Source organism: Schistocerca serialis, chromosome 6 (genome assembly GCF_023864345.2).
Source record: "Schistocerca serialis cubense isolate TAMUIC-IGC-003099 chromosome 6, iqSchSeri2.2, whole genome shotgun sequence".
Lineage (NCBI taxonomy): Eukaryota > Metazoa > Arthropoda > Insecta > Orthoptera > Acrididae > Schistocerca > Schistocerca serialis.
In genome coordinates, this window is record NC_064643.1 from 316,042,921 (window position 1) to 316,056,095 (window position 13,175).

The following is a 13,175-nucleotide window of genomic DNA, read 5'->3' on the forward strand; positions in this document are numbered from 1 at the left end:
AACCGCACCAAAGATGTTAGTTAAGATTGGTGATAAACGTAAAGGCCCGTCCACACGCAACGATCTGTCTGCGCAAATGTCTGCGCACATCACATCTGCGCAGACAGATCGTTGCGTGTGAACAGAAGATTTGCACCAACCTGAGGTGTGTGCAAACCTGGAAGTTGGAGTTGGAGGTTTGAGCGAAACCTCTCAAATCTGTCGGTTCAAACCACATCTGCGCAGACAAGTTGGAGCGTGTGGACAGGAGATCGTCGCAAATCTGGCGCGAAACAGCTGTTTGCTCAGTCTAGTGTTTGTGTTTGTGTGCACAGGGCATTAAAATGGCTGATACTCGTCAGTGTTCTCGAGAGTTTGTAAGTGAATTCATTGAAATATACAGAAACCACCCATGTTTGTGGAAGATTAAAAGTAAAGAATATAGTGACCGAGACAAAAAGACAGCAGCATACAATGCTCTAATTGAAAAATTGCGGGCAGTTGGCGCCTCGGCAAACAGAGAAACGGTAATAAAAAAATAATTTCGTTGCGAACTGGCGAAATTATTTGCGGATGGATGTCGAAACTTATAATTATCTCTTAAAGCATGTAACCCCTCATATTATGAGAAAAATACTTGTATGAGAAGGGAAATTTCTCCTCATGAACGCCTGGCAGTAACTTTAAGATTCCTAGCAACAGGAAGGAGCTACAATGATTTGGAATTTTCATCTGCAATATCGAAACAAGCATTGAGTGAAATAATACCCAACACATGTGAAGCTATTTACGCTTTCCTGAAAGATGAGTTCATGAAGGCAAGTCAAGTAAATTAGTCTGTCAGCGAACTGTTTACCAAATAAAGTTATCCAAAGTTCAGAAATCTAGAAGATCTGGTGTAGGAGTAGATCAAGTATACCAGCCAACGTTATGGTATTTTGATCTACTTGGCTTTCTTAGTGATCAAGAAACGCCAAGACCAAGCAGGAGTACAATTGAAGATGAAATTGGAGTGCCAATGTGCGAGGAAATGGAACACGAGGTTATGTAAAACAAAACAGGTTCGCCCTGCAACTCTCGCAGTAAATTTACGTGACAAAACTGCTTTCGCTTTAGCAGCCACTGTCTGCACCATTTTGACCGCTTTCTCTGTTTCCTGCGGTTGTTCTGAATGTTTTTCGCAACACAAGTTGTGAACACAGACCACAACAGAACTTCCTCCATTTCTATTTTTCAAAATAACTGAATTAAATTTTGACGTTTTCGGGGAGCGTAGTCGCTTGCCACTGATATTTCTTTTCTACACCGACAGATGGCGGGCGAGTAGTAGATTGGGGTTTGTGTCGTGTGAACACACCACATTTGCAGCGATCTTTTGCATGTACAGACATCTGCGCCGATGTCTGCGCAGACAGATCGTTGCGTGTGGACCGGGCTTAATATCAAAAGGTATTGTGGAAAAATATTTACGTATGACGACATACCTACCTGGATAGTAATTTTGATTAATTAGGGCACTATATGTTATTTGATATAATAATGTCAAGATCGTGGGAAGCAATTACTGTTCACATTTTTTTATTTCAGATTCACGCAGAAGCGTACTGTCATTATTTTCTTTTCTGCACCTGCTACGGTCATCAATAGGAATGTACGTACGCAAAAACGTGATAATCGTTTACTGGATTGTAATTGACTGCTTACTTTACTATTGATTCTCCATCTAACTGAGTGCTTTTAGTCTTTTAAAGATGATGTTTTACTACCTACCACCACAGAAAAGTAATACTGCATAGTAAAATATTTACTCTTCTATAATTTGGCAGTATCGGAAGTCAGCAAGGTGCTTATGGTAAAAGACAAACCAAGAGTATTATAGCTTTCCCCAACACTTCTTTGAAATTAAGTCGATTTTGTACATTTGTGTTCAAGAGACATGTTTGTGTAACGCGTAAGTACTTCTTTGTGTTTAAGTGAAGAACTTGTACGGAACAGCGACGTTTCTGAAAGTAAGACAACGGTGTGTGGGTAGTGAATGATTTTACGTTATCTTCTCATTGTTCTGCTGGTTGGATACCGGGGAAATTAACCAATCAAACAGAAGAAAGGAATTTAAGGCAAAATGGACCTGGCAGGACAGACGCGAAGAAGGGCGTGATAAATGAGTTTTCAGATGGCGTGTGGTTAAAGAGCTATAGAGTCGCCAATTCGTTTTCTGGAGAAAAGCAGCTGTTCTCTTGTTTCAAACGACTCGCAGATGTTTTGATGCCGTGAATTCTTCTGGAGTATTTATAAAGCCGATCAGATATGAGGTAAGTAAAAAAAAAAAAGAAAAGAAACATTAGTGACAGTTATGATAAGGACAGTATTTCATTGTGAAAGTGATCAGCAGTTATCATCGCTTACAAGTAGTATATTGATGACTATATGTGCTAGCAAGGGTTGAACCTTACAAACAGTGTTTTTCGTGAGGTAGATTGTGTCGGCTTGTGTCAGTTCACATTGTGTTACAGGAATGTAAACTTTTTAATTCTAACGTGCCTTGCCGCGTCTCATCGTTCTTCTACATTACAGCAGGCTTATACTGCGTGTTGTAATACAGCACAAAAATGTGACAAGAATGTATCGAGTTGTAGCGGGGCTGATGTGCATAGTGACATCATACGTTTGCAAGCTTGTGCTTGTAATTGATTTGTAATTTAGACTGTTGATTCACATGGCAGGTCTTCATAGTTTAAATTCGAAATTAACTAATAAATTAGTAAATACGTAATTTTATCTAAAACTTCGTACAAACCGATTCGTGTCATTGGATATGCTACGTATTATTTAGTGAAAGGGACGAAAAAGCAGCATCAACTTGCAGTACACAATACGTGCATTGATGTTAGAGTTGCAGAAATGAAATAGTTTTTCGCCGATCTCTCTTCCGTTTCTGACTTTTTTCTTGTATTACGTACGTATTTTCATGTGATCATGATTGCGGAACGTAAGAGATCAGGGCCATACATAATGTACTGGCGACACTTTAAATGATTACACATATTTTAAAGTATTGCAAGTTCATTTTATCACATCACCAGATTCCAGCCAGGTTAACTCATCCTGCATTGTACTGTAAGACAGTAAAAGTACTATAATCTATTTTACCAATCACATTACGTATTTTTTATTTATTTAATGGTGGTGGGGAGATTTCTAGAACTGTGTAGTAATAAATGTTGTTCCAAGTTGTACTATTTATTTAAATTTTAAGTGATTCAGATAAATTATCTTAAACATACAACAGATGCATTTAATTTTGGGACGTTATTCTAAATCAAAGCAAGTGAGCATTTAGATCAAATTGTTATTTCCAACCGTAAAAGTTTTACAGAAGAACTTCTGTGCAGTTAACATACTGGAAGATAGGTAGCGTGACATTGGAGCTTTGAATTATGACACTGCATGTACTGGGTTGTATTTTGTCACCCATGAAAGGGAATGAGGGGGAAAAGCCTGGATATGGGTTCTGTGTGGCATACAAATCTGTTACATACATAAAATACATTGCAATACACATTTGCTTTAGCTGTATGGAAAAAGTACTTTCTACCTACAGTGCTGTTAGGTGTCACAGAATTCATGTAATGTCATTGACTTGCGAGAACTGTTGTGATTTGCATATTATAATGTATCTTCACAGTTGTCACCAGTGGCCACTTCAAAGTTTAAAAAGCTTCCTTTCACTTCACTTAAATTAGATACATAAAATAATATAAACTGTCTGTATTGAACTATGGCATTCTATCAAGGATTTAGAGGAAACACATTTCGTTCAACAAAGAGGATCTTTTAAGGATTGGGGGGGGGGGGGGGGGGGGGGGGGGGGAGCCACACACATACACATATTGCTGTGAGTGACCAAGCAATGGAAAATCCAGGAGAAATAACAGCAATATTATGAAAAGTATAGATTTTAGATTGCTACACACTACATATTGAAGATGTTGAATGACAGACAGGCACAACAAAAAGACTGCTAAGCAAGTAAGCTTTCGGCCAAAAGCCTTCTTCTGAATTTGGTGTATGTTGTCTAATTCAGGACGTCTTTTTGGCCAAAAGCTTACTTGTTTGGCAGTGTTATTTCTTGTGAGTGTCTGTGACTCAACATCTCTGCTATATGGTGAATAGCAATCTATGCTTTAAATAATACTGCAAGGAAACCAAAATATTACCCTTATATAGTGTTCCAGTTCATTAGTTATGAGAGCAGTATAGCATTTAATCAGTGGTAATGGGAAGTACCAGCTTAACACATATTGTTTCTATACCACACTATTTTTATATTTTTTGCTTTATATGTAATTTTTGCCTTTAACTGTGGCACTTGATCCATGTAGTCATAATTACGGCCAGAACAAGCTCTTTTAACGAATCAGATTTCCCTGATAAACTACAGTATTTCCCTAATCATTTCACTGATGACGTATTTGTAATATGATATAAAAGTTGGTCCAATGCATGAGAGAATTCTGTCTGTCTAGTAGACCTATTTACAGTGAAAATTACCAAGTCCAAGAAAACAATCTGAAGCCTCTCTCCCTTATTGCTTGCAATAAGTCTGCTTTCAGAGTTGATCTTATGTGCCGCCTACTTTGTAGTGTTTTGCTGTTTATTGCCAGTGACATACTTACACTTTTAGTTGAACATTATCTTGCCTTAGGCCAAAAGACAAATAAATAAAAACGAAACAAAATTCAGTCTGTTGGAACTAAAGCACTTGCACCATCTCTTAAACTTTTGTTATTGCAGGAAATATGATAAGTTTAGGAGTATAATGTTTTTGTCTGAATAGTTGACACCAAAGTGTAGGAAGTCTTACTAAAATTTTCACCCAAACTGTGAGGAAAAGCTTGTTGTACATAGGGAGCCAGTAGTTTGCTCCTAGAATTTTAAAGAGCTGCTCTACAGCGCCTATTCCGAGTAATGCTAAACCGACGAAAATTACTTGAGAATGTCTCTCAAAATGGCACCACACGCATTAACAGCTGCACTGTCACCAACCGCCATGTATGCCCCTGATCTTGCGCCTATTCTCGTAATTGTCTTTTTTTGCTAAGAGAGATGGCTATCTCATAAACGACAGTATCGCCTGCGAATTCTTAGAGCCATCGACATTACTGACTTTCTTATTTGTGTATACAGGAACAGCACTCGACTCTGTTAAATTTTCATGAGGCACACCCAATGGTACCTTTGCATCCTGCGGTGTGTCTGTGTACAGGACAAAATGAGTTGTAACCGACAGAAAGTCTCAATCCAGTAATACATTGTTTCATAATTCTCCTTTGTTTTAGTTCGCTACTAGTGGAAAACAATAGAGCGATCCTTCTTTCAAATCTTGGGTAATTGCATAGCAGAGGTATAAATCTAAACAAACTAATAATCACCGCTTTGTATCGTTTTCATATGAAGTGGATAACAGAAAAGAGTGCTCGCACACTTCACTACTTGTGGCTGACAACTTTTTTGAACATTAAATTTGTACGCAGTCGCATGTGAACTGTTGCTATATTCCTCACGAATATCGTATTGTTGTTACGTATCTCTATGCAGCACGACGTCTTTCGTGTTCTAAAGGTCATCGAATCATAAAATTCAAAAGAGAATCAGTAAATATGAATTGCTGATTTTGGTCACGATGATACACTCCATGGCGTTCTTCCACACGAATTGTGGATGACAATGTTATTCACTGACGGCTGATACGTTGTGTAGGTACGAAGTAGGAGTCAACGTATGAATCACTCCCTAGGATTTAGCGATCTGCAGGAAAGTGACAGGTTAGATAATGCTAGAAATGAAAACTTATTTGATAATTGTTGTAGCAGTTCAGATGCGACTAGCTTGCGGTTCTTCTTTGCGCCCACATGCTTAATGATGTTGCACGCACATTGGAATAGATAATTCATGTATATTCTGAGCTGCTGCCTTTTTAGTATCTAAATTGTTGTTATGAGTACGTTTTTATACTTCAGGATTATTGATTTATATTTTCGTTGGACCCGGTAAAATGTGTTGTTGAAGTCAGCCTCTTACAAGGATACTGTGTAGGTTGTATTAGAATATCGCTTGCGAACAGAATTCGGCATTCGGATTATGAATGGTGTGTACAATTTATATTACGTATTCTAGTTCTTGTATAGTAATGTATAAATAATAATTCTATAGTATGTGATAAACAGCACCATTTAATGTTCCTTTTAATTAGGTGCTAAACAGTTTCTTAGGGAAAAAAAACTACTTCTGTAATGGACTGCCCTCTCAGTTACGTAGATTGTATTTTATTTGCGAAAGTACTGAAAAGAGCGAAAACAATTCACTCGATGGCCTGCTTAGTGGACATCTTTTTTTCCCTTTTTACTGTTACACTGCACCTGTTTTTTTTTTTTTTTCAAGCAATAAGTTGTTTGTTTGTATTTTATTCACTATGGGCGTATAATTGCGAAAACATTGAACGGGCAGTAAAAATGCAGCATTTATAATTTTCATCGAGTTATGACTTGATTGGTCGTTGAATGGATGCATACAATTTATGAATTACTTTTAAGATTTTTTTAAATGTAACACCCAATGAAGAACTTAAGTTCTACCAGTGATGTTGGGTAGCATACATGCACGGTTTCCTGGACACTAAAAGCAACTAATGGACCATATATTATTGAAGCCACCATTTGCTTAGATAGACTGTAAAAAGTGTAGAAGTTAATTCATTCAGAACAAAAACTAGCAGTTTGAATTTGAGCATAATTTCCTTGACGCATTATCGTAAAATGGACTACTGCTGTTGAAATTACCTCACAGTCATCATCAATTTTTTGCGTGGATAGCCGGCCGTTGTGATCGAGCGGTTCTAGGCGCTTCAGTCTGGAGCCGCGCGACCGCTACGATCGCGGGTTCGAATCCTGCCTCGGGCATGGATGTGTGTGATGTCCTTAGGTTAGGTAGGTTTAAGTAGTTCTAAATTCTAGGGGACTGATGACCTCAGATCTTAAGTCCCATAGTGCTCAGCCATGAAATTGCAGGCTTGCTTGTAACTGGCAATCAGGCGACGAGTTTCTTTGGGAGCATGGTGAGCAGCGATTCAGAAGTTCCACATTGTATCGTTGATTCAAGCTGCATTGCGCTATCGTCAGAAGGTTGGAAATTACCAGTCTTTATACCGATTTTCGGTTTGTGTGACTTGGGTTGCAGTCTTTCTGGCAGTGATTTTAATCTCCGGACTATAGCACTCACGGAGGATTGGTTTTTCCATACTATTATTTTTCGCTAGTTAAATAAATCTATTGTGCCTCCTAGCACGGTGCAAGCCATTCGATTTGACGCCGTTGGATGGGTCGCTTGTCAGTTACGACGCTTATTTGATCCTACAGCTTCGTATTTGGCCTTAAGAGTGAGTAGTCCTCGTTCGAGATCTTACCTTACTACTTGATTTGTCACGAATTATGTATAACGATACCCCCATCGCTTGCCCCTTTCTTCACCATATATTGTGTTCAGCAGTTCGATCACATTTCTTGTCGCAAGCTTTAAGTGAGCCTCAAAATAAACACGCACCAGCAGTAGTAAATAAGTAGTAAAGAGATCTCCAGTTTTGCCTTGGCAACGTCAGTTGACACTGAACAGATAACATTTCACCTAACATGACACACAGAACACACAGTTCCCAGAATGAGGAGCTTCTGTGAAGTTCGGAAAGTAGGAGACGAGGTACTGGCAGAAGTAAAGCTGTGAGAAAGGGGCGTGAGTCGTGCTTGGGTAGATCAGTTGGTAGAGCACTTGCCCGCGAAAGGCAAAGGTCCCGAGTTCGAGTCTCGGCCCGGCACACAGTTTTAATCTGCTAGGAAGTTTCACACACACAGTTCATTGCAACCACAAACAAGAGTAGCAGCACCGAAATCAATCATTTTAACCACTCAAAAATATAAGTTCAGAGACATTGGATCCAAATCGAAAGGAGGGCCATTCAGATTGGGGTTTTCTGTGGGATTAAGGCAAAAGAGGAAAACCGAGCGAGGTGGCGCAGTGGTTAGACACTGGACTCGCATTCGGGAGGACGACGGTTCAATCCCGCGTCCGGCCATCCTGATTTAGGTTTTCCGTGATTTCCCTAAATCACTCCAGGCAAATGCCGGGATGGTTCCTACGAAAGGGCACGGCCGACTTCCTTCCCCATCCTTCCCTAATCCATGAGACCGATGACCACGCTGTCTGGTCTCCTTCACCAAAACCAACCGACCAACCAAAAGAGGAAAGGATCAATTGAACAGAATGTGGCCGAATTTGTCCACTATCGCTAAATGATCACGTTGTCGACGGGATGAAACCTTGTTTTTGTGTTGCTGTATGTAGTCAGAAACAGGTTTCCATTATTTTTATAACTGTTTGTTTAAAACTAATTTTAAAGCTGTCAGGAACGTGAAGTTTGGTGTTAACGGCACGCTAATACGCCGGTGTTCGAGGTCTGCTCCTCTTTAGGGCAGACCATCACGGATCAGAGTTTCGCCTTCCACACGCAGGTTCTCCAGCTACACATAAGAAACTGTGCCGTGATATACTGGTGTTACGCAAAAATGCTGTTGCGCCATCTGTGGTAGGAGTCTTTGCAGCTCCAACTTCTGTCATCTGACTTTGTGAAATTTTTTTTTTTTTTTTTTTCATGTTGTTCGCGGCATAGAATCCACAAGTACAGAGCCAGTTTTAAATTTGTGCCACGTTCACGTTTGTGAACACGCCTAGCGTCTATACAGTGACGTGCAACGTGAACAACCATTCTTTCTCTTTATGCTTCCATAAATGATAGGCACCCAGTTGTTAACCATGAACGTGCAGCATACACCTATTCTTGCTACAGTCTGTATGTAGACTGTATGTTCATCTTTGTGAACACGCGGTTTGTGTAAGCCTTTCTAATTGCCAAATAACGTGATATCGTCATTAATCTCTTTTTTATTCTCGAGGAATATCCCGGCTGACAATGCCCTTCTTCGTTAGAGCATAAGTAATATGAAGTGTTGAGGTTCTGAGCTGAACTTTTTTGTTTTTTTACTGCGGACATTGAAAACTACTAATACGATCTGTTTATCATGCAGTGTTCACAGATCGACTCGGCAGTGTCACTGGCTGTAATACCTGTATGTTTACTGTCGCGAAGTCACTCACCTATATCTGACAGCACATACGTCATCTACTCGGTTAGAACTCTCTCTCTCTCTCTCGACGCAGATGGCAGATGTTTTGATTATCACACACCACCCACGGCCCACAGTGTGTATTTGTAGTAGCTGGTACACAAACGTTTTTTTGTCATCCCATTCAAAGCAGGCAGATGTTCTAGCGTTTGTTTTTGCTCCGCTAATCTGCCAGTTGTTTACGTCGACAATGACTGCCGATTTGCAAACGGGTCCCAAGTTGTGTTATTCCAGAAGTCGCGTTCGTCACGAAGTCCAGCTGAAATATTTTTATTCTTAGATAAACGGCTGTGGACACTTGTTTTCTGTACGTGTTGCGTGCTTTGCATCGTTTCGTGTAATGTTAAACATTTCTTAGCTACGGATTACACTGTAAAAGATCTTTATCAAATATATTTTATGCAATTTATGGCGTGGTCCTGGCTGTTATAAAAGTTTTGTCAATGAACTTTGACAGTCTAATAAGGGCCTTACCATGTAAAAACTATTTCCTGTGTACGAAATTAATGAATAACACTCGGAACTGCTCCCGTTTCAGCCCCATAACTTTTATTTACTTGTAATCTGTATCGGCGTTCCATTTTATCCGAAAAGCCAATAATGTTACTGTCCTTGTTGTAAAGTCTGAAACCCCAAACTTAATAGTTGATCCATATAGAACTGTTTCACTTCAGTACTTAGTTGGTTGCCTAATTGAGTCACGTACTGGGCGTATGAACACAATTATAATATCGGTTAACTAACCCTTCGAGTTAAGCAAGAAATATTCTTACCGATACTGCCGTGTAATTCGAAGGATATTGTCATCCATGGGTTTGCTATGGGAAATACGGGGAACTTCAAAACATAACTTATATCTGTTGTCCCACGCTAAGACAATTTCGCAAGAAGAGTGACAAATTGCCAGAAAAAACTACATGTTCTGGGTTTCCTGCAGTTGTGTGTTACTGGTAGCACAGGTGCATCACCGTGTGGGAACGAAATTGTGCGACCACTGGAAATGTACCCCACAGTTGAAGTATGTGAGATAGAAAGATAGAAAATTCTTGTGCGCAAAACGTCTGAATTGCATACACATATGTACTTTGAAATTCTGGGGTTATACGGACCAGATGTAGTGTCACGTCCAACCGCAGTGATATGGTGTCAACAATTTTATCAATGCCGCACAGACGTGAGTTGCTGCTGATCGGACAGTAAGAAAAACGACAACATCCCCGGGATCGAGGAAATGATTCGCAATTTTCCGATGAGGACGTTCACAACGTTGTTCTCCAGTGGTTCTGTTAGAACGTTCCGACCGTTTTTTGCAGACTTAGTGACATTGTTGAAAAATGTCGGATATCTGTGTCACTTTGTAATGTAGTGCACGATTCAATAAAAGTTACTTGGCCTGCCATTCTAACGTGTAACTTACTTTTTGAAGTCCCCTCTTTGAAAATATTCTAATGATATTTTCAGATATAATGATAAAATAACAGATTGAACTACGGAAACATATTCTGCCACCATTCTATTCAATGTAATAGTCATTCTCGCAGTTGCGACTGGGCGATTTATTTGATACACAGTGAATACGCCTTCTAATTTACGTTAATGTACTTCCAGACCTCCACTAAAGTTTTTAGTAATTAATTACCGCTCAGTTTTGCACTCGGATGTTCTGATATTCGTTTTTTAATGTACAATGGGTGTGGTAACGATCTAACCCCCTCTGGTGGACTCCTTTTTCGTTGTGCTATTGTCAGCTTGCAAATTATCATTGGCCGTCGAAGCGCTCTTCAACAATATTATTTGTCCATTTTAATTCCAGTAGGCGAAAAATACTAGGTGTTATTTCATTGTATCCGCAGTGGACAAACTTTCTTCAGACAACTTTTCTGTTTTGAAAACTGAGAAAACTGCCTGACAGTCACAGTTCGGGTTTGGGTGATAATTTTTCTTTATGAAACACGAATACACGTTTCGAAAACTGGTACGCACTGACTGAAATTTTATGACTTGCATCTGCTCATATATTTCACTCAACACACTTCGGAATTGCGAAATCACACTCACACAATAGGTTGTTCAGATAACTGATAGTAGCACTACTTCTTCCCCATTGTCAAAAGCAGTTATCTTTAATTGTTCCCGCAGCGTTTTTATTTTTAACTTCGCACTGATTTACGCTTTAAAGAACACAATTCTTCTGACTTCTCTCATCCACTTGATCAGACAGTTATGTCTTTCAGTTCCACTATTCTACTATTTCCGAAGTGCACACAAAAACAGAAGATACCAATGTCACTGCTCTCCATTTTAACATCATTTCGGCTCTCCCACTAACCTCTCGGACCTCAACTCTCTCTCTCTCTCTCTCTCTCTCTCTCTCTCTCTCTGTGTCTCTGTTCTTCATCTCAGAGGTTAGATAGAAGAATTAATTTTATTTTGATGTAAACGCGCAACCGTTTTTGAAATATGCGTGGGCTGTCAGGTTACATCTTATTTTCGAAAATGCGGGTAATGTGGACGGAGTGACTTATTGTGCAGAGAAGAAGCAGAATTATTAGACCGAACATTGGGTCTCTGAGGAGTTTATAGATACTGCGATAAGGAATAGCACAGTAGGCAGTTCGGTTGAAGAGGAATGACATCTCTAAAAAGGGCAACCACAGAGTTTGGAAAGAAAACACAGATACAAAGGAGATAATTGCGAAGAAACCAGGAGTAAAAGAAAAAAAAATGTTTCAGCTAATCGATGAAAGAATGAAGTACAAAAATGTCCTGGGAAAATCAGGAATATAAAATAAGTCAGTTAGCAATGGAATAAATACGAAGTGCAGGGGAGGTAAGGTGAAATGTCTGCGTGAAAAATGTGAAGCAATCTAAAAAGAAGTGATTGTCGGAGGGTCTGATTCGGCGTATACATAAGTCAAAACAATCTTCTGTGAAATTCAAAACAAGGGTGGCAACATTAAGAGTGAATTTGGAATTCGAATGTTAAATGTAAATGCGAGAGCGGATAGGTGGAAAGAGTACATTGAAGGCTTCATTGAGGGGGAAGACTTGTCAGATTACATGATAGAACAAGAAACAGAAGTCGATAGAGAAGAGATAGAGCATCCAGTATTAGAATCAGAATTTAAAAGAGCGTTGGAAGACTTAGGATCGAATCGGCCAGGAAGGTTCGATAAAATTCATCAGAATTTCTAAAATCATTGGGGAATTGGCGACAGAATGACTTATTCATGTTGATGTGTGGAACTTATGAGTCTGGCGATATACCATCCAACTTCAAGAATAATACCATCCACACAACTCCGGAAGTTGCAAGAACCGATAAGTGCGAGAATTATCGCACAATCACCTTAATGCAGTCATGTTTCTGACAAGAATAGTATACAGAAGAATAGAAAAGAAAATTGAAGATCTGTTGGATGACGATCATTTTGACTTTAGGAAAGGTAAAGGCACCAGAGCGGCAAGGATTTGTCGGCTTGGGAAAAGCGTTCGATAATGTGAAATGGTGTTCGAAATTCCGAGAAAAATAGGGGTAAGCTATACGGGAAGACGGGTAATAAACGATATGTACAAGAGCCAGAGCGGAACAATAATAGTGGAAGATCAAGAACGGCGTGCTCGGATTAGAACTAGTGTAACATAGGAATGTAGCCTTTCGTCCCTACCGTTCAACCTATACATCGAAGAAGGAATGACTGAAATAAAGAAAATGGTTCAGTAGTGGGATTAAACTTAAGGGTGAAAGGATATCAGTCATAAGATTCGCTGGTGACATTGCCATCCCTAGCGAAAGTGAAGTATTACGGGACCAGCTGAAGGGAATGAACAGCCTAATGAGCACAAAATATTGATTGAGAGTAAACCGAAGAAAGATAAAAGTAAAAGCAGCAGAAATGAGAACAGCGAGAAACTCAACATCGGGATTGGTGATCACGAAGCAGACTAAGTTAAGTAATTTTG

At 39.5% G+C, this 13,175-nt stretch overlaps 1 protein-coding gene across 3 annotated transcripts in view; it reads left to right on the forward strand.

Annotated features, from left to right (window-relative positions):
* The first annotated feature begins 1,903 nt into the window (after window positions 1-1,903).
* The window catches only part of LOC126484495 (protein enabled), a 187,413-nt gene continuing 176,141 nt past the window's right edge, over window positions 1,904-13,175 (forward strand). For all 3 annotated transcript variants that reach the window (XM_050108030.1, XM_050108033.1, XM_050108032.1), the window contains exon 1: window positions 1,904-2,291. In XM_050108030.1, the coding sequence (XP_049963987.1) occupies window positions 2,287-2,291 (5 nt within the window). In that variant the 5' untranslated portion in view covers window positions 1,904-2,286. The remainder of the gene's footprint in view (window positions 2,292-13,175) is intronic.